Below are 18,994 nucleotides of genomic sequence, written 5' to 3' on the forward strand. Positions count from 1 at the left end.
TAATTGAGTAAACTCAGGACCCCTGACTAAGGGACAGTTTATGGATATTTCAAAAGATATTCGATGCATAGTTTAAAAAGTACAGAACAACTGACAACCTTTACAATTAACCCAAATAGTGAACACAATAATTGCAGGATGTGTTTGTACATCACAAGCAATTTGGATACATTTTGAAAGACTATTTCCCATTGAATATTGCATCAGAAATGAGTTCTCCTGATGTTCTCAGGATCCTTTTTATATGATTCTCTGTCTGTACTATGTTGGGGTTTTTTTTAACATAAAAAAATTAAATTCAGTGTTTTATTCTCCCAGATACTTGGTCACTGTTCTATTAGCTCTTTGGTTGTTTTAACTGTGTGCTTTTCTAATGCAGAATGAGGCTGCTTTGCACCGACTCATGGTGTGAGGGGCAAGGCCTGTTAAGGTTTTCACTTTTTCGGCAGTCAGTTATAGCACCACCGTCAGCCCGATTGGGGAAAAAATATTTGAAGCATTAGGACGTAATTTCCAGGTATAGTGCTAGGTTTTGTTTCTGCAGCTCCTTCCAGCTTACAGCAAATTGAGCAAAGGCATAATACACCACATAATACTAAATAATTCACACCCACATGCATTAATCATTATGACATTTCAGATCTTGGTTAATACTTGCCCCCTGAGCATTTGCACCAAATTTGGTGAAATTCTGTCCACCTGGTTTTGAAGTACACATTTGTGATATTTATGATGCCTCCTGGGGTTGGGCTCAAAATGCTTTGGTAGGCCTACTTTCCAACATGACTTAAGAAATCTGAAGCTATTTACGAGAATTTGTGTTATGGGATAAACTGTAAATGAGTTGTGGCTATTTTTGTGCCCTTTTTTTGTATTTTGGTATTGTATGACAAGCAGGGTTCCTATGCAAGTATGGAAAGTATGGAAAAGAATGGCAATAAATTTGATCAATTTCCAGGTATTAAAAAGTATGGAAAATGAAAAATAAAGTATGGGAAAATATTTATGTTTCCAGACTATTACCACTGTTCTAAAATACTGTTTTCTAAAATAGAAAATTAGGTATTTCCAAAAATAATTTAATCAATCCGAATCGTGTTTTATGCAGGGCCAAGCACAGTTTGTGTGAGAGCAAACGTCTCAGAAAACATACCGCCCCTTTTACCTGATTGACAAGTGGTTTGTCCAGTCCGCTGCCCCATGACCCTCTTCCAGCCCCCCAGGTATCAAATTTCACTCCAACACTGCACCTTCAACAAGAAGATGAGTTTCACGTGGTTCACAATGGGTAGATGCAAGTTTGTGGATGGATGGCTTGACAATACCGTATATAAATACTGGTTGGCCAAGGATTCCCAATTCACACACAGAGCTAGATGCAAGCTTTGTGTGAAATTGTTTGACATCACCAACATGGGAGGGAGAAGGCGATTCTGAGGCACATGAAAGGAAAAAACACAGATGTCTCGTTACTGCATCGCTTGCACCCAGAGTCCCAACCTTTTTGCCTCAGCCCAGACATTGAACTTACCTGAGTTTTTATTTGCATGCCATTATGGTACTTGTCTACAATCGCCTATTAAGAATAATTAAATATGATGTGAAATATGATACACTGATATATTTACTCAGATGTCTCATATTCTCTGAAAAAAAGAAAAAAAACGCAGAAGAAGAAGTCTGGAAATTAGGGTATGGAAAAGTATGGAATTTTGAAATTCCATTTGTATGCCTCATAGTTTGCCATTCAGTACTTAAAAAATACAGCTCCCAGGAGGTGGAGCTTCTACCATCAGGGTTGTGCACAGGTGTGTTACATACTGCTGATGATAAGACTTAGATTGGTTACTATTACCTGCCTGTCCATTGTTGCCTCATGTATGCTCTGATGAAGGTCTAATAGACCAAAAGCTCAACAATAAAGTGAAACGCTGCATAGATGTAAGTGTGCGGATATCTTTTCTACCAGCTGTAAATGGCCCTAAAAGATTTTTAAAAATTGAACTCGAGCAGCAACTTACAGCAGTAGCTGCAGTAGCAGCCACAGGTGGGAGCAGCAGCAGCTAACAGCTTACGGTTTCCACACAGTATTTTCTTCAGGAAGTGCACATTCTAGTTATTTACTATATAATATTTCACCATAATTTAGTGTTTATCTACTTCTGTACTGTTTGCACATTATTATTATTACTGTGAGAGCTGGTGACATCCTATTCTAACATGTATAAGTGATTTTATATAATTTTTCAAAGTACTAAAAGTCATGTTGGCAGTCTATAGGAATTATGTTCAAATGTTCACCTGTTCATTTTTTGTCAGGTCATTATTTGATCTGCCTCTATTTCTGCTGGACTGGACCTCTCTCTCTCCTAACAATCAGGGCCCCGTTTCCCAGAGGCTTCGTAGCGCTATGTGCATCATAAGTTCTATCTTAAGATCTCCCTTAAGCTTACGGGCTGTTTCCCAGAGTCTCCTTAGTTAAGATATATCATCTGAAAGGTAAATCTTAAGAAGGGCGGTCTGAACCACTTGTAAGCTGTCCTTTAGTGATGCGCTCCGTTCATCCTGTCACAGTTTTAGCTTTATTAGGCCAAAATTATGCTCTTTCAGTGGACAGTTGCAGTATAATTCACATCTAGACTCCTTGCGCAAATTACATCATTAGTTTAAAATTAACTTCATGAAAAACAATAATGAATATTGAATATTATGAATATATAGGTTTATTATTCATTCATTCATTTATTTAATGGAGCTAACTAACTGAGGATATGTTTTTTCTGATGAGGCTACAGGCTGTACCCTACCACTATATACTGAATATCTAACAGATACTTGACAAATTGATCAAACTGAAGTCTAATGAGGCCGGCTGGAAACTAATCAAGCGGGCAGGCACCAGCTAAATGGGCGATCAAGTGCGTTGCCTCTGCTTGCTTCATTGTAGACGAGATTATGGCTGCATTACAGCGTATCGTTGCGCTCAATCAACTGAACCAAAGGCGTCGCTGTCCGTGTAGCCATTTGGTTCATGTTAATCATTTTATGAGGACAAACTTCAGTCCACTTGATGTCCTCTCAGACAGTGCCATCCTGTCCACGTGGCAGCCGGTATTTGGACAGGATGGCAGCCGGTATTTGGACAGGACAGTGCCATCCTGTCCAAATACCGGCTGCCACGTGAGGTGATCCTGAATCTGCTTGCACTTGTGTCCCCGCACATTTCCAGAGCTACCAAATGCAACTTGGAGGTGGCATACACACACACAAACACGCGCACACACACACACACACACACACACATGTGCGCACGTACACGCACACACACACACACACACACACACACACACACACAGAGCAATGAAACGTGGATATGCTGGTGCTACAGGTGCCTATTGTGTGACAACAACAGATTTGCAGTCTGTACATTGACAGAACTGATGTTGGAAAACTTATATGTAAGACACAAACTGGCATTGAAGTGCAATGATGGAAAGAGAGATGAACATGTATGCTGTTATAAATGTTTCAGTAACAAATGCATTATTGGTGAGCTGCAATCACGTTTCTCTGCTTCATCATTAGTCTCTTTGTTTATAACGGGATGCACATTTTTTAATGTGATATGCTTCAGGCATATTAGGATGGGTATTTTTCCTGAAACAGTGCCAAAATGCTCGTCTGGACTGAAACTTAGTCCACACATACACGGGTATTTTAAAAGCAGCGTTTTAAAACTAAGCTTCATATAGATGAGCAGATGTTCTGTAAAAGGCATAGCCTTATTTATGATATAATATTTGATGGAGGTAAAATTATTATGGCAATACTTTTTATATTACAACGTCATTTATTTACCTTTATATGAGATCAATCGATGCATGCAGCATCGATTAATACAGTTTAAGCACTGTGGTGAAGGACAGCTCCAACTTACGATGCACCTTAGCAACTCCTCTTACGAGCACCCGCTAAGGGACAGTTTGGGAAACACTCGTAGGAAAAGAAGTTCCTTAGCTAAGGTATATCTTAGAGCGCCAAGGTACATCGAAACTTTTTTGAGCTGTCACAAAGATGTGCTTCCAGTGTGGTTTTCCTGTCGTTGCTGTGGGACTCTGAAGTTGACTCTTCAAAAATAAATGCCAAGCTAAGCCAGAGCAAACGACGCTAAGGCCTCAGGCAAACGACTCTAAGGCCTCGCAAACGACTCTAAGGCCTCATGCCGCCGAAGAAAGCACTGTCGGCTGAGGAAGCTGACGAGATAAAAAAGTCTCTTGACTTTTTATCTGAAGAAGTTTCTGCTGTGAGGCTACAGCAGAAAAGCATCATGGATCTCGTGATGGAGGTGAAAGCTCTAGAGCAATATACGAGGATGAACGGGCTCCATCACCGGGCTCCATGTTAAACCTGGATCATATGCTCGCGCAGTGTCCGTGGAAAACAAGGGGGAACCCACCGACCTGGACGTCTGCACCGCGGAGCAACAAGTGGCTGCCTTCTTGCAGGATAAGGGGATCGTGTTAAACTGCAACAACATCGAGGCATGCCACCCTCTGCCCAAAAGGAAACCCAGCGACATACCTGCCATCATAATGAGGTTTGTAAGCAGGAAACATAAGATCGCACTCCTGAAGCAAGGCAGAAATCTCAGAGGAACGAACGTGTTTATCAACGAACATCTCACAAAACACAACACAGACATAGCCAGGAAAGCACGATACCTGAAGAAATAGGGGAAATTCCAAAGTACATGGACAAACAACTGTAAAGTATTCATTAAGCTGAATGGTTCACTCGAGCAGGCCAAAGTACTTGTCATCAGAAACATGGAGGAGCTGGATAAACTTCAATAGGCCCTATCGTCATCAGCATGAACCGAGCTAAGGTACCATCCACACACAACCATGACAGACAGAACTCACTCATCTCCATCTGGAAACAATATTAAACATTTAACTGAGAGGATAAATGATCATGATCATCTGGAACTGAGAACTTTTGAATTCACCGAACACAATTCTCAGGATGTGGAACAGAATATAGACCCAGATAATATTTTTTTCTGTAACATTGACAACAATTGCCTTTACTACGGTCAGGAACAATACAACCGTAATGTTAAATCAAAAGACAGACTATCAATTATCCATTTCAACAGCAGAAGCCTCTATGCCAACTTCAATAACATTAAGGAATATTTACAGACATTTTCACAGACATTTAGCATAACTGCAATATCGGAAACCTGGATCAATAGAGAGAGGCATGGACTTTGAACTGGAGGGTTATGAATTGAGGAATATAAATTGGAAAAACAAAGGTGGGGGAGGAGTTGCCATATATGTGGATAAAAACTTGAACTTCAAAGTGGTAGAATGTATGACAGCTGTGGTTGACAACCTACTAGAATGTATAACCATTGAAATATGTAGTGAAAAGAATAAGAATATTACTCTTAGCTGTATATACAGGGCACCAGGTACAAACATTGATACTTTTAGAGAATGGATGGAATGTATGTTTTCCAATAAAAGTAATAGTAGTAGTTTACATATGTGGCGATTTCAACATCGACATATTAAATCCAAATAAACATAAAGCAACAGAGGAATTTATCAATGCAATGTACAGTTTAAGTCTTTTTCCAAAAATCACCAGACCCACCAGAATTACACTAAACTGTGCCACTTTAATTGATAATATCTACACCAATGATATTGAAGACAAAACAATAAGTGGTATACTAATTAATGACATCAGTGATCATTTATCAGTTTTCATTATTTATGATTATAATTACAGGAGCAAAAAAACAGATAAGCAAATAGAATATAGGAGACTGAGGTCAGAAGAAACAATGAACACATTCAAGAACGAATTACTAGCACAGAATTGGGAGGTAGTATATCAAGAAAATAATGTGGATAATGCATATGAAAGATTTTTGAGTGTATTTAAGCAATTATATGATAAAAACTGCCCAATTAAAGAATATAAAAGAAAATTGAAATATAGCAACTGTCCATGGATCACAAAGGGACTGCAAAATGCCTGCAAAAAAAAAAAAAAAAATACACTATACAGAGAATTTATAAGATTGAGAACTAAAGAGGCTGAAATTAAATATAAAATATATAAAAATAAGCTAACTCATATTATAAGGAGAAGCAAGAAAGATTATTATTGTAGAATATTAAATGATAACAAAAATAATATCAAAGGAATATGGGGAATATTAAACAATATTATAAGAAATAGTTCTAAAAAAATAGACTATCCGGAGTATTTTATTGACAAGGATAATGTTACTTATAATAGGAGTGATGTGGCTGATAAGTTTAATACATTTTTTGTAAATGTAGGGCCTAACCTTGCAGAAAAAATCTCTGATTCAGGGGCAGTTGAAAAAAATATGGATATTTTGATAGAGAGAAATCCCAACTCAATGTTTCTCAAAGCGGTGGATGAGCAAGAAATAATGGACATAGTTAAAAACTGTAAAAGCAAAAAGTCAACTGATCATAATGACATCGATATGACAGTAGTGAAAAAGGTCATTGAGGGGATTTCAAAACCGTTAACATACATCTGTAATTTATCATTTCATAATGGTACATTTCCAAATAAAATGAAAATTGCCAAAGTCATTCTGCTGTACAAAACTGGGAACAAACATCACTTCACCAATTACAGACCTATCTCCATATTACCACAATTTTCCAAAATATTAGAAAAACTCTTCAACAACAGACTGGATACATTCATAGTAAAGCATAACTTACTCTCCGACAGTCAATATGGTTTCAGATCAAATAGGTCAACATCACTAGCAATAATAGAAGCAATTGAGGAAATCACAAATGCTATTGAACAAAAGAAATATGCTGTTGGATTATTTATTGATATTAAGAAAGCCTTTGACACAATAAATCATGATATATTAATAAAAAAACTGGAAAGACTCGGCATCAGAGGTATTGTATCAGATTGGATTAAAAGTTATCTACAGAGGAGAAAACAGTTTGTAAAGCTCGGTGATGTTTGTTCACAATGTTTGGACATTGTTTGTGGTGTCCCCCAGGGGTCAGTGTTGGGCCCTAAACTCTTTATTATGTATATTAATGATATTTGTAGAGTGTCTCAGGTATTGAAGTTGGTGTTGTTCGCTGATGAAACAAATATTTTCTGTTCTGGGGAGGATTTAAAAAAGCTACTGGAGGAAATCACTAAAGAAATGAGTAAACTGAAAGTATGGTTTGACAGAAATAAATTATCATTAAACTTAAAACAAAAATGATGTTATTTGGAAATTACAGAATTAATATGCAGGTACAAATACAGGTAGATGGGGTGCAGATAGGGTTAATGAAATTAAATTCCTTGGGGTTATAATAGATGAGAAAATCAGTTGGAAACCACACATGAAACATATACAGACCAAGTTATCAAGAAGCATTTCACTTTTAAACAAAGCAAAACAGGTTCTGGATCATAAATCACTCCGTATCCTATACTGTTCCATTGTCTTACCATACTTCAATTACTGTGTATAGATTTGGGGCAATAACTATATGAGTTCAATCAATTCACTGATTATTCTTCAAAAAAGGGCAATACGGGTCATTCATAATGTCGGTTATCTGGATCATACTCACTCACTCTTCTTGCAGTCAAAATTATTTAAACTTACAGACATAGTGAAATTCCAAACAGCACAAATTATGTATAAAGCAAAAAATATCCTTCTACCACAAAATATACAAAAATTGTTTGGGGGTCGAGAGGGGGGTTATCAATTAAGAGGGAAGTATAACTTTAAAATTAATAAAATCCACACAAACAGAAAACGATTTTGCATTTCATTCTGTGGGGTGAGACTGTGGAATGGTATGGGTGAGGAGTTAAAACAATGTCCAAACATAAAACAGTTTAAAATAAAATATAAAGAATATGTTTTCATGGGATACAGGGATGAAATGGGAGTGTGACAGTCACTACAGGTGTCCATAGGATGCTCTTACTCGTCATTTATTTTTCTATTTATTTATTTACGTACATCATTAACTGCTCCTTTCTGACAGTTATGGTTGTTAATGTTTTGTTATTGTTAGTCCTTTCCTTCTTCTTTCTCTTCACATTGTCCTTTCACATTGATGCAGGTGTATGTATACAGAGGGTGAACATTGTACAATCATGGTTATTATTATCATTATCATTATTATTTTGTTGTTGTTTTGTTGTTTTCATTATGGTGATTATTTTTATTGCTATTATTATTATGATGATTAATATTATTATCAGTGGTAGCAATATTGGGGAAGTAGGATAGATATGATATATATGTAAATCATTAGTGTAGGAGAAGGGGTGGGACTAGATAAGTTTCGACTTCTTCCCACTCCTTTTTGAACATGGATAACTTGTTATCATTTGTTGTTGTATTCTTTACCTTTTTTCTTTTTTCTTTTTATTCTTAATATGTTCAAAATAAACTTCAATCAATCAATCAAAAAACTGGGAAACGGGGCCCAGACCATTACATAGTGTAGTGATTACAGCAGATGTAAAATTCAATGAAGCACAGGGTCAATAGTTACAATTATATATTAGACAATGTTTTATGCATTTAAAAAAACAGCCACCTTTTGTTTTTACATAATAGTATATCAGAGTAGCCCATTAGTTCAATCTTGCCACTTCTGTGCACCTTTAGATCCAAAGGTTGTGAGTTCTGCTAAGGGCATGGTAACCAAATTCAACGAAGCTGTACACATAGGGATACAGAAAGAGTCTGTAGTGTTTGATACAATTTCACCTGTAGCTGGAACTAAAAGATTTAAAAAATGAATGTTGTAGCAGCAGCAGCAGCAGCAGCAGCAGCAGCAGCAGCAGCTGTAGCTGCAGCTGGCAGCAGGAGCAGCAGCAGCTAACAGCTTCCAGCTCACACACATACTAGTCTCCACTTTTCAAGTCTGTTTTCTTCCAACTACTGTAACTATATTGATTGGGCTGATCGCTACTTTTACTACACATCCAGCGTGACAAGAAAGCCTTGTTCATATGTTCTTTAACCCATTCAAGACTTTATACAGTGGGGTGAGCATTCAGATTTGTAAGCTTTAAATGTCTCTTTGTCCTGTTAATGTTTTTAATGTTTTGCTGTTTTAATGTTTCTTTTTTATTTTGATTTGGGTGTTAAAAATACTACCTGACTCTCTTTATGAACCTCTGTGAAACACTTTGTAACATAATAAAGTTTATCATTAAAATAAATACTATGTACATACGTGTGTGAGCTCATACCTCAGAGTGTGTGACAGGTACAGAGCTGATGCCAGCATTGATGGCAGTCCAGGAGCGAGCAGTGAGCACGCAGGCGAACAATGGGTACAGATCTCCAGCACCCAGTCTGAGGCTGTAACGCTTTACCGCGGACATGTCACCATTAATCAGAGCCTGCCACAGCTGACAGTAGTCCAACCGAAATTCTGGCTGCAGGACCTGAAGCAGAGGGGATTATAAATGTCTTTTATTAGAATTTCATCTACATTAATAATTTATGGTATACTGTAAATGGTACATTTGTTTGCAAACTGCTGTATTGTTATACGTTATGTTAACATTCAGTGTTTTTCACAAAAACACATTCAATCAATCAATCAATCTTTATTTATAAAGCACTTTTCATACAATAAAATGTAGCACAAAGTGCTTTACATGTTAAAAGCAGAGCCCCCCCATCCCCAACAGACCCCCTCACCTCCCTCACCCCCCATCCCGATGTGATTTAAAAGAAAAGAAGAAAAATAGAAAGAATAAATAAATAAATAAATCAATAATAAGAGAGAAAAAAAAAAAAGCTGAGCACGGAAGAACCAGAGAGGAAACCCCTCGGCAACTCGACCGCCAACAGGAGCCCTCATCCTGGCCCAGGCAGGGGAAGAGCTCAGTGTCACCGCCAAAAGGCAATGGTCTGGACCCTCCACCCCACCAGCGGAGAGCAGACCCCAAGCCAGCGCCACAGCAGCCTGAACCAGTGACTTTTGGCTGACTTTTGAACAGCAAAAGGAACTGCTCTTGCTACATATGGAACATGATAAAATTAAGTTTGAGATGGAAGCTAAAAAACAACTTCAGCTGGAGGTGATCCGCCAGCAAACAGAAAAAGTGAAGCTGGAGCTGGGTTATCGTCAGTCTCTGGGTAAGGGTGATAATGGGGCTGAGGGACAGGTGCGTCTCTTTGATATAAATAATCTGCAGCTGGTACCACCTTTTAAAGAGAAGGATGCTGACTCATTTTTTGTGTTGTTTGAGCATGTTTCTGTTACGAGGGGTTGGTCTGATGCGGACTGTGCTTTGCTGATTCAGTGTGTCCTCACGGGCAAACGCAGGGGGCGTATTCACCGTTGAGTGCGGCTGACAGCGCTAGTTATGCCAAAATAAAATCTGCAGTGCATAAGGCTTATGAGCTCGTACCTGAGGCATATCGCCAGTGTTTCCGATCTTGGGAAAAGAGAAGTGGCCAAAAATATGTTGAATTTGGCCGTGATCAAACTGCACATTTTAAACGTTGATTGGCTGCACTTGAGGTTACCACTTTTGATGATTTGTGTGAGTTGATTATTTTGGAGCAGTTTAAAAACATGTTGCCTGGTTGAATTGTTAACGAACAGAAGGTTACTTCTGCGGCTGATGCGGCTGTGTCAGCAGATGAGTATGTGCTGCTCCATATGGGCGGTTTCAGAGATCGCACAACCAGCTGCGATGATGTTGGCTGGAGTGGGAGCAGTCGCGGTGCTGCCGCAGCTGACCAGAGGTGTTCTGGGAAGCCTGGTTCATTTCAATTTGTGCCTAACTCACGAAGCAGTTTTGACAGCAATGAAAATTGTCATTACTGTCATGAGAAAGGCCATTGGAAGGCCGACTGTCTGGTGTTACGGTCTAAACATAGAGGAGGAAACTCTAATGTTAAGCCTGCAGCAGCTGTTGCACCTGTGGTTACTGGCGGTGTTTCTGAGCTGGTTTCTGATGTGATGATCCGGATGTTTTGGAGGCATATGCTCTGTTCATTAGGAGTGGGTTTGTGTCACTGGTGGGTAGCGATGTTAAAGTCCCGGTTACCATCTTGAGAGACACAGGGGCCTTTGACTCCTTTATGGTCGAGTCAGTGCTGCCTTTGTCCACCGAGACTGACAGCAATTACTTTGTCCTCAGTCGCGGGATCGTGATGACTGTTTTACCCGTTTCTTTGCATAAAGTGGTGCTTGATTGTGAGCTGATGCAGGGTGAGGTAGCTGTGGGGGTGCAGCCGGCGTTGCCTATTGAGGGGGTTCATTTTATTTTGGGCAACAGTCTGGCTGGTAAGAGAGTTTGGGCTGACATCCCACCCTCACCTGTTGTTACCCCCTGTCCGGTTGATGATGTTTCTGATGTGAGCTCCAGTCAGGTGCCTGATGCGCTGCCAGCCTGTGTGGTTACGTGTACAATAAGTAAGGCTGAGCTGGAGTTATCTGACGGAAAGCTTGGTGACGCTGATTTCGAGGCTCCGTCTTTGTTTGATTTTCCACTCTCTGCGCACTGTCAGTGTTCTGCAGGCTGCAGAGATAAACAGTGCAGCCGGTGGCTACTTTTTGCAGGACGGACTGTTATTTCAGAAATGGGCTGCTGTGGGTGGTGACTGTGTGGGGGATGCTGTTGTTCAGTTGGTTGTGCCAGCTAAATTTCATCCCCTTGTCCTGAAAGTTAAAAGGTAACTGGGTGGAGGATGAACCGCTGAAAGACTTGATTGAAAATGATTGATTTTGTCAACGGATTTCGGCATCGCTTGTTTGTAGCTGGTCGTATGACACGCGATAAGTTGCAGTTGTCTCAGAGTAAGATGAAGTCCGGCTCTGTTTGCCAGTTCAGTGGCTGTTACGCATGAGGATGGGGTGCCTGGGCCTGATGGAAGTGTGCTGTGTGGTCGCATGAGGGATTGGGAGTCTTTGCGTAGCTTGGACAGGCTGCTTGCTCGTTTGCCTGACTCCAAGCGTGCTGAGCTGTTTCACTTGATCCAAAAGTTTCCCTGTATGGTTGGGATGGATATAAACAGTGCTGGCTGACACCGCGCTCCCTCTCTCTCTCTCTCTCGAATCTTCGCCAGCGCCCGTACTTTTGTTTGGCCTCTCTATTTCTTTTAGGTTATCTCCACAACACCACACCTCGCATGCTCCACACATCCACATGTACACTACTGATCACACTGACTAACACACCCCATACCTGCATTATGTTTATTTACGTTGCTTTACTTAAATAAACCAAGCCTGAAAAGCCTCCTTCCTTAGCCCTACAGCCTTAGCAGCAGCCTCCACATAGAGGTTTTTAACATGGCCCACTCAGATTCCATGTCCCTAACCCCCGTGAGATGCACGGAAAATTCTTCCTGAGGTGGGAGTCTACAGGGCGGACCCACCACCATTTTTCAAAAACATTTTACGTCTTGGTGTGTTAACATTAAGTAAGTAAGTAAACTTTTATTTATATAGCACCCTTCATAGTACGCTTACACAGAGTGCTTAACAGTACAAACAACAAAACCACAGTTCAATCAGTCACGATAAACGTGCAACTGAAACATTCAAGAAAACATACACAAGGCATATGGCAATGCAAGGTCAGTGCATGTAGAAGCATGTAATAAAATACATAAATAAATAAGAAATAAAAATAAAACATGATCACATGACACTGCAAAGCCAGAGGAAATAAGGTAGACAAGCTGAGAGAACAACAGAAAGCAGCAGACAAAACAGTGGATACGGCCTAACACTCAAAAGCTAGTCTGTACAGGTGAGTCTTTAACTGTCCCAGCTGCCCCAAAGGACCGGTCCCCCTTTGTCTTTTGTCCGAGGCACTGACAGGAGGCCCTGGTCAGATGATCTCAAGGACCGGCTGGGGGTGTGGTGGTGAATGAGGTCGCAGATGTAAGTGGGGGCTTGGCCGTGAATGGCTTTGAAAGTGAGCAGCAGCACCTTGTATTGGATTCTGAACGGGACGGGTAGCCAGTGCAGGGAGGTGAGTATGGGTGTAATATGGCAAGACTTTTTTGACCTAGTAAGTAATCTGACAGCTGCATTCTGTACAAGCTGAAGGCGGTCGATGGATGACTGATTGAGACGTGAACAATGAATTGCAGTAGTCGAGCCTGGATGCTATAAAGGCATGGATTGACATTTCTAGTTCTGAGTGAGACACAATGGAGCGGAGTTTAGCAATGTTTCTCAGATGGTAAAAACAATTGCGACACAGAGACTTCACATGTTCACATGTGCATTGACTGGTCGAATTGAACACCAAGATTCCTGATATTAGCGTGGATGTTGTTTTTGAGGGGCCCCAGATGTTCTTGTACCCTGGCTGTGACACTGTCAGAGGCAATGACTAGGACCTCGGTCTTCGCAGCATATAATTGCAGGAGGTTGTTGGCCATCTAGCTCTCAATGGCCGCCAGGCACTCAAGGAGAGTGCTGAGACTCTGCATGTTTTCTGGTTTGAATGAGAAATGGAGCTGAATGTCATCTGCATAACAGTGATAGGAGATGCCTGGGAACTTACTGATGATGTGACTGAGGGGGAGCATGTACAGGGCGAACAGGAGAGGGGCCAAAACGGAGCCTTGAGGAACACCACAGTGAAGGGGGGTGGAGTCAGACTTGTAAGGGCTGACGGCCACAGAAAAACACCTATCGCTGAGGTAGGAGGCTAACCAAGCTAGGGCAGTACCGGTCACGCCCACCCAGTCCTTAAGCCTGCCTAGAAGTATGCAGTGATCTACAGTGTCGAACACTGCACTTAAATCTAGTAGGACTAGTACAGAGCATTTGCCTGAGTCCGAAGACATCATAATGTCATTAGCTACTCTTAGGAGGGCAGTTTTGGTGGAGTGGTTTTTACGGAAACCGGACTGGAATTTGTCTCCGATGTGGTTTGCTGTCAGATAGGTGGAGAGTTGATTGGCCACCACTTTCTCTAACAGCTAGGAGACAAATGGGAGCTTGGAGATGGGTCTGTAGTTTTGTGGTGAGGAGGGGTCCAGGTTGGGCATTTTAAGGAGTTGCTGCTTAAAATAAAATGGAACGACGCCGCTGACCGGGGTTTTGTTTATGACGGTGACTAAGCTGGTGGCAACAGAACTGATGATTTCTTTGAGCATGGAGGTTGGGATGACATCCAAGGGGCTTGAGGAGGACTTCATGGAGCTAACTACATCAAGCAGATCTACCAAGGAGACAGGTGAAAAACTGCTCAGGGATGGCAGGGTTGCTGGGAGGGGGCAGGGGACAGGGGGTGCAGCTGATGGGGAGATGCTCGCCTTGTTCACAAAAAACAAAAGAAAGGTGGTGTTACAATCATTGTTGGAAAACACATGAACAGATGGAAGAGGGGGCTGACAATTGTGTTAATGGTGTTAAATAACACTCTGGGATTATGCTTGCTGGAGGTGATGAGATTGGCGAAGTATGCAGCCCTAGCACTTTTAACTAATGCACTGAATTCTATTGTTAGCTCTTTGACATAAAGCCGGTGGACTTTGAGGTTGGAAACTTTCCATTGCCTCTCTGCTCTGCAACGTTTGCGTCTGAGCTCACAGATGTTCTCATTCAATCAGGCGGAGGAATTAATGGGACGGACAGGGCGGGTCACAAGAGGAGCTACGTCATCTAAAATACACATTTTGCTTGCTAACAGTCTTCACTGTCTCTGTTGTTGTGCTCATTCTCATGCACAGTACAAATAAAATGAGGATCCACTTATAAATGCACTTCTTCAGAGTGTTCATTTAACTTAACATGCTTATCATTGGACTGTGGCTGGAAATTGGAGCACCTGAAGAAAATCGAAACAGACACACAGTCTGTCTAGAACTACTGTGTGAATTTGTCTCAAGGTTCACGGTTCATCATTTACTGTCATTCTACAATACGAAGTTGCACAATGAAATGGAAGTTGTAGTCCCTTAATGCCACACAGAAAAACCCACAAAACCAAAAGCAATTTTGCTTTCTAAGTCTTCTTAGAAATACAGCCCTTTGTGAGCTTTCTTAACCAGGGTGGAGATGTGAGATGACCATCACAAGTTATTTGGAATGCTGATTCCCAGGAACCTAAAAGTGTTTAGTTGCTCTTCGGCTTCATTAATGTAGACATTGGTGTATGTCGTCACCTTCTTTATTTCTAAAATCAACAATCAGCTCTTTGGTTTTGCTCATGTTGCCCACTCTACAAGACTGTTGATTTTTCTCCCGATATGAACTGTCATTGATTGTAATCCGTCTGATGATGGTGGTGTCAGGGATTATAGTCATAGGAGAAGAGCATGAACACAGGGGGGCTGAGCACACAGCCCTTGTGGGCTTTGATGTTCAACACTAGAGTGAAGGTGTGACTGCCAATCTACTGATTACAGTCTGTTTGTTAGGAAGTACAATATCCAGTTGCAGAGTGTATTACTCAAGCCCAGAGTGCTAAGTTTGCCAGTTTTATAGGGAAGATTGAATGCTGAGCTGTGATTGACAAACAGCATTCTGATGTACTGTATGTATTGTTATTTTCATGATGGGCTTAGGGAGGGGCAGTGGTGATGGCATCCTCTGTAAATCTGTTGGCTCTGTTTGCAATATGGTGAGGGTCCATGCTGGATTTTTCAAAATACTTTATCAAAATGGGGGTTAGAGTCAGAGTTGTTTAGATTAGATACTGTAGAATTTTTGGGTACACGGATGATGGTGGCCGTCTTGAGGTAGGTGGGAGCATTTAAAATCATGATGACATCAACTAGCTGGCTGGCCAACACATTCTCACAATCAACATTTGCCTTGAAGATATCTGGAGCTGGATGAGAAGGAACTTCCTGAAGCTCAACGGAAGCAAAACCGAGGCCCTTCTCATTGGTTCCAAAAGCACCCTGGCCAAAATGTAATGCATGTAACTCCCACACCGTATGTCACACCTTCAAAAGCCTTATATCCTTGGATTCCCTGAATGGAGCTGCATCAAATGGGCATGGCCACGCCCACTTCCGCCTAACTTTTTTCTGCCAAAAATGGCAAAAACACACATGGTTGGTTTTTAGGCAACAAAGGAACAAACATAGCATGTAGGGACTCTGTAGATGCTGGTCATTGGTTGATGTTAACAGACTCCATTTCTTAAATAATGTTAGCTAGTGGACCTGAAGTTAGTTGGTAACGTGATGTTGACGGAGCGAAAGAGGCAGAACTTAACCAAATGGGCAGTGCAGCACCTGGATAGTCTACAGTGCCGATATGCTAGAGTTAGCCTATTTTGTGATTCATCCTCACAAAAGGCAGCGCTTGCAAACATGTTTTAATCTTATGTCTAAATAATTACATTTGCAAGACAAACATGAACACATTAACGGAGTGGTTTTGTAGGTGTTTCCCCATACCTCAACACAATATTTTAAGTACAGCAATATCAAAGAACAATACAGTGTATATAATGCTTTGTGATCGAGTATGTGTCTGGCTTTGCCCAAAACTGCAACACTCCTTGTCAACTTTGTTCTTACATATGCTATATGTGGTTTCCAGCAGATTCTGTGGTCTATTATCAAATTTGTTTTGAAAAACTCTTTCAATAATAACATTATCTATCTTAATAAGTACTTGTTTATTTATTTTTCGATTTCCAAACAGCACTAGTTTGGTTTTGTTGAGATTTAATGATAATTTATTTGAGTCAAACCACATCTTTTAACTTATGCAATTCTGATGTGACCACCCCCCGAGGCTGCTGTAAATTGTCCCCAGAGAAGAAAACGTTCCTATCATCAAATTTCAATATTTCTGATACTAACCATATGCCATTTATATTCCACAATCTGCACAAACTGTTGACTGTCCTATATATAGCTATTTACCGAGTTCATACCTTTGCCATACCTTTCAAGTTTATTGATTAATATTTTATGATCAATGGTTTCAAATGCCTTTTTTAAATTCAATAAATACCCATATTGCATATTTTTTCTATCAATCTATACAGGTTGTTATTTCTTCTATTAGCTCCATCTGTGCCATAGATGTTAATCTGTCAGGTCATTATTTTTTTGTATTGTTCTTGTGTTGATCTGCAGTGACCTATAAGATGTTCTCTTTCCTCCTGTCAGAGTGTGTGCATGTGTTGGAGTGTGATTGGTGGCTGCAAAACAGGTGGTGAGTGCTGATTGGGCCAGCTGAAGGAGATTGCTGACACCGGATTGGCCCACTGTGAGACAGAGGGTTTTTAAACCTTCAGCTGACAGAAGCTCTTCCCTCCTTTCACCTTTCCACCACCAACAAAGCCAGTACTTAGATTGTGTTTGGGCGCTCCTCAGCGTGCGACCGAGCAGTCTCCCGTGTTTGTTTGTAAGTGTGCTTGGTGTTGGGATTCACAGGACCACAGATGATTTGTCATTTGTTAAAATCTAAACTGGACATGTGAAGGCTTCTCTTCTCTGCATGCTCTTTGTTCTTCAGACAAAGAGAGCTATTTCTCACCTCAGTGAGAACAGTCACCAAACTTGATTGGACAAGACTTTTACAGTGACATGTGACTCTGTGATGTCACAGGCATCTGTAGAAGGTCTGCTCCCTTAAGACAGTCCTCTCTCTTACTCGGGAGCTGCCAAGCCGCCCACACCTCTTCCCGGGTGGGCCTGGACCAGCCCAGATGCTCAGACCCTTGCTCCTTGCCCTGAACCATCAAAGGGAGGGCAATTGCTCAAAGACTCTCTTTTTCCTGGACCATGATTTGCCCATGCTCAAGGCACAGGCAAACCAGAACCAGAGCAGTTAGACTTGCAAGCACAAGGTTTGCAGCTAGCTTTCTAGCAACAAGGAGAACCAAGTGAGTTAGCACCCAGCATCTAACTCTGTAAAGACCTCGAGTGAACAGCTTCCTCAGAGTTCCACCTTTGGAACAAAGGACACACCAAAGACTGCATCTGGAACCACAGCTCTTTCCGACCTTCCTCTGCCAGCTAACAAAGCAGCACACCACCAAAGCGACTCTTCTTCCCATCCATTCAAGAATCGGTAACGTTACAACTGGGCATAGCTTTATCACAGCTTTACAGGCTAAGCAAGACTGTTTAACTTGTTGTATGTGATTTAATACACCCAAACAGGCATCTCAAAGTTCCCGCTTCTTTTCCTTTGTCTTTGTCCTGACCACACGGTCAGACAAACACCTCCCCCGACCTGAAGCCATATTTGATTTTGCCATCTTGTAGTTCTCTGTTGTCAGCCATTTTGTTTTGTGGGCTCTTTGATCACCACACCCGCCTTTGTCTTTCTTTCTCTCTCTCTCTCTCTCGCACACACACACACACACACACACACACATACACACCAAGCTTGTATATAGTTAGTTAGAATTTGTGTGTTTTGGTTTGCTTTGCTTACTTTGTGAATGAATATAATTCTTTGGAATCATACCTGCTGTCTGTTTAATGTTGCACAAGAGTGAATGAATAGTCAACCTCTGCTGCGTCAAGAACTCCGAAATCCTTCAGGCTTTACTGTTAATTTTGGTTATTGTCATTAATTTAATTATTAATCAAAACTCCAAATTAATAGTTTAGCATATTTTATGAGACTGATATCTTTAACTGGCTATAATTAGGGCCCGAGCAGGTCACAGACCTGTGACTGTTTTTCTCCTGATTATTTTTTTTTTTTTTCTTCTGTCAAAATGATCGCATTTTTCACTGCCTGAACATACCCCAAAACTCACCAAACTTGGAATATAAGTCACACCTGGCGAAAAATTTTATAATCTATTGTGGTCCTGAATTTCCACCACTAGGTGGCGCTATTATTAAGGAAAGTGTGTTTTGGCTCATAACTCCCATATACTTTGTCGCACATTCAAAAACCTTATATCCACGCATTCAGTGAATTGTGCTGAATCTTGTGGTATAGGTCCCGCCCATTTCTGCCGTTTTGTT

The 18,994-nt window shown here is 40.8% G+C and overlaps 1 protein-coding gene across 11 annotated transcripts in view; it reads right to left on the bottom strand.

Annotated features, from left to right (window-relative positions):
- adck1 (aarF domain containing kinase 1) overlaps positions 1 to 18,994 on the bottom strand; it is a 443,325-nt gene that overhangs the window by 141,964 nt on the left and 282,367 nt on the right. For 10 of the 11 annotated variants that reach the window (XR_013493314.1, XM_078174854.1, XM_033643007.2 and 7 more), the window contains one exon: positions 9,304 to 9,501. The exons of the other annotated variant lie outside the window; for it this stretch is intronic. Coding sequence is in view for 9 of the 10 variants with exons in the window: in XM_078174854.1 (XP_078030980.1) it covers positions 9,304 to 9,501 (198 nt within the window). In the remaining variant the exon portion in view is untranslated. The remainder of the gene's footprint in view (positions 1 to 9,303; positions 9,502 to 18,994) is intronic. 11 annotated transcript variants of the gene reach the window in all.

The sequence above is a fragment of the Epinephelus lanceolatus genome, chromosome 15 (assembly GCF_041903045.1).
Source record: "Epinephelus lanceolatus isolate andai-2023 chromosome 15, ASM4190304v1, whole genome shotgun sequence".
Taxonomy (NCBI): domain Eukaryota; kingdom Metazoa; phylum Chordata; class Actinopteri; order Perciformes; family Serranidae; genus Epinephelus; species Epinephelus lanceolatus.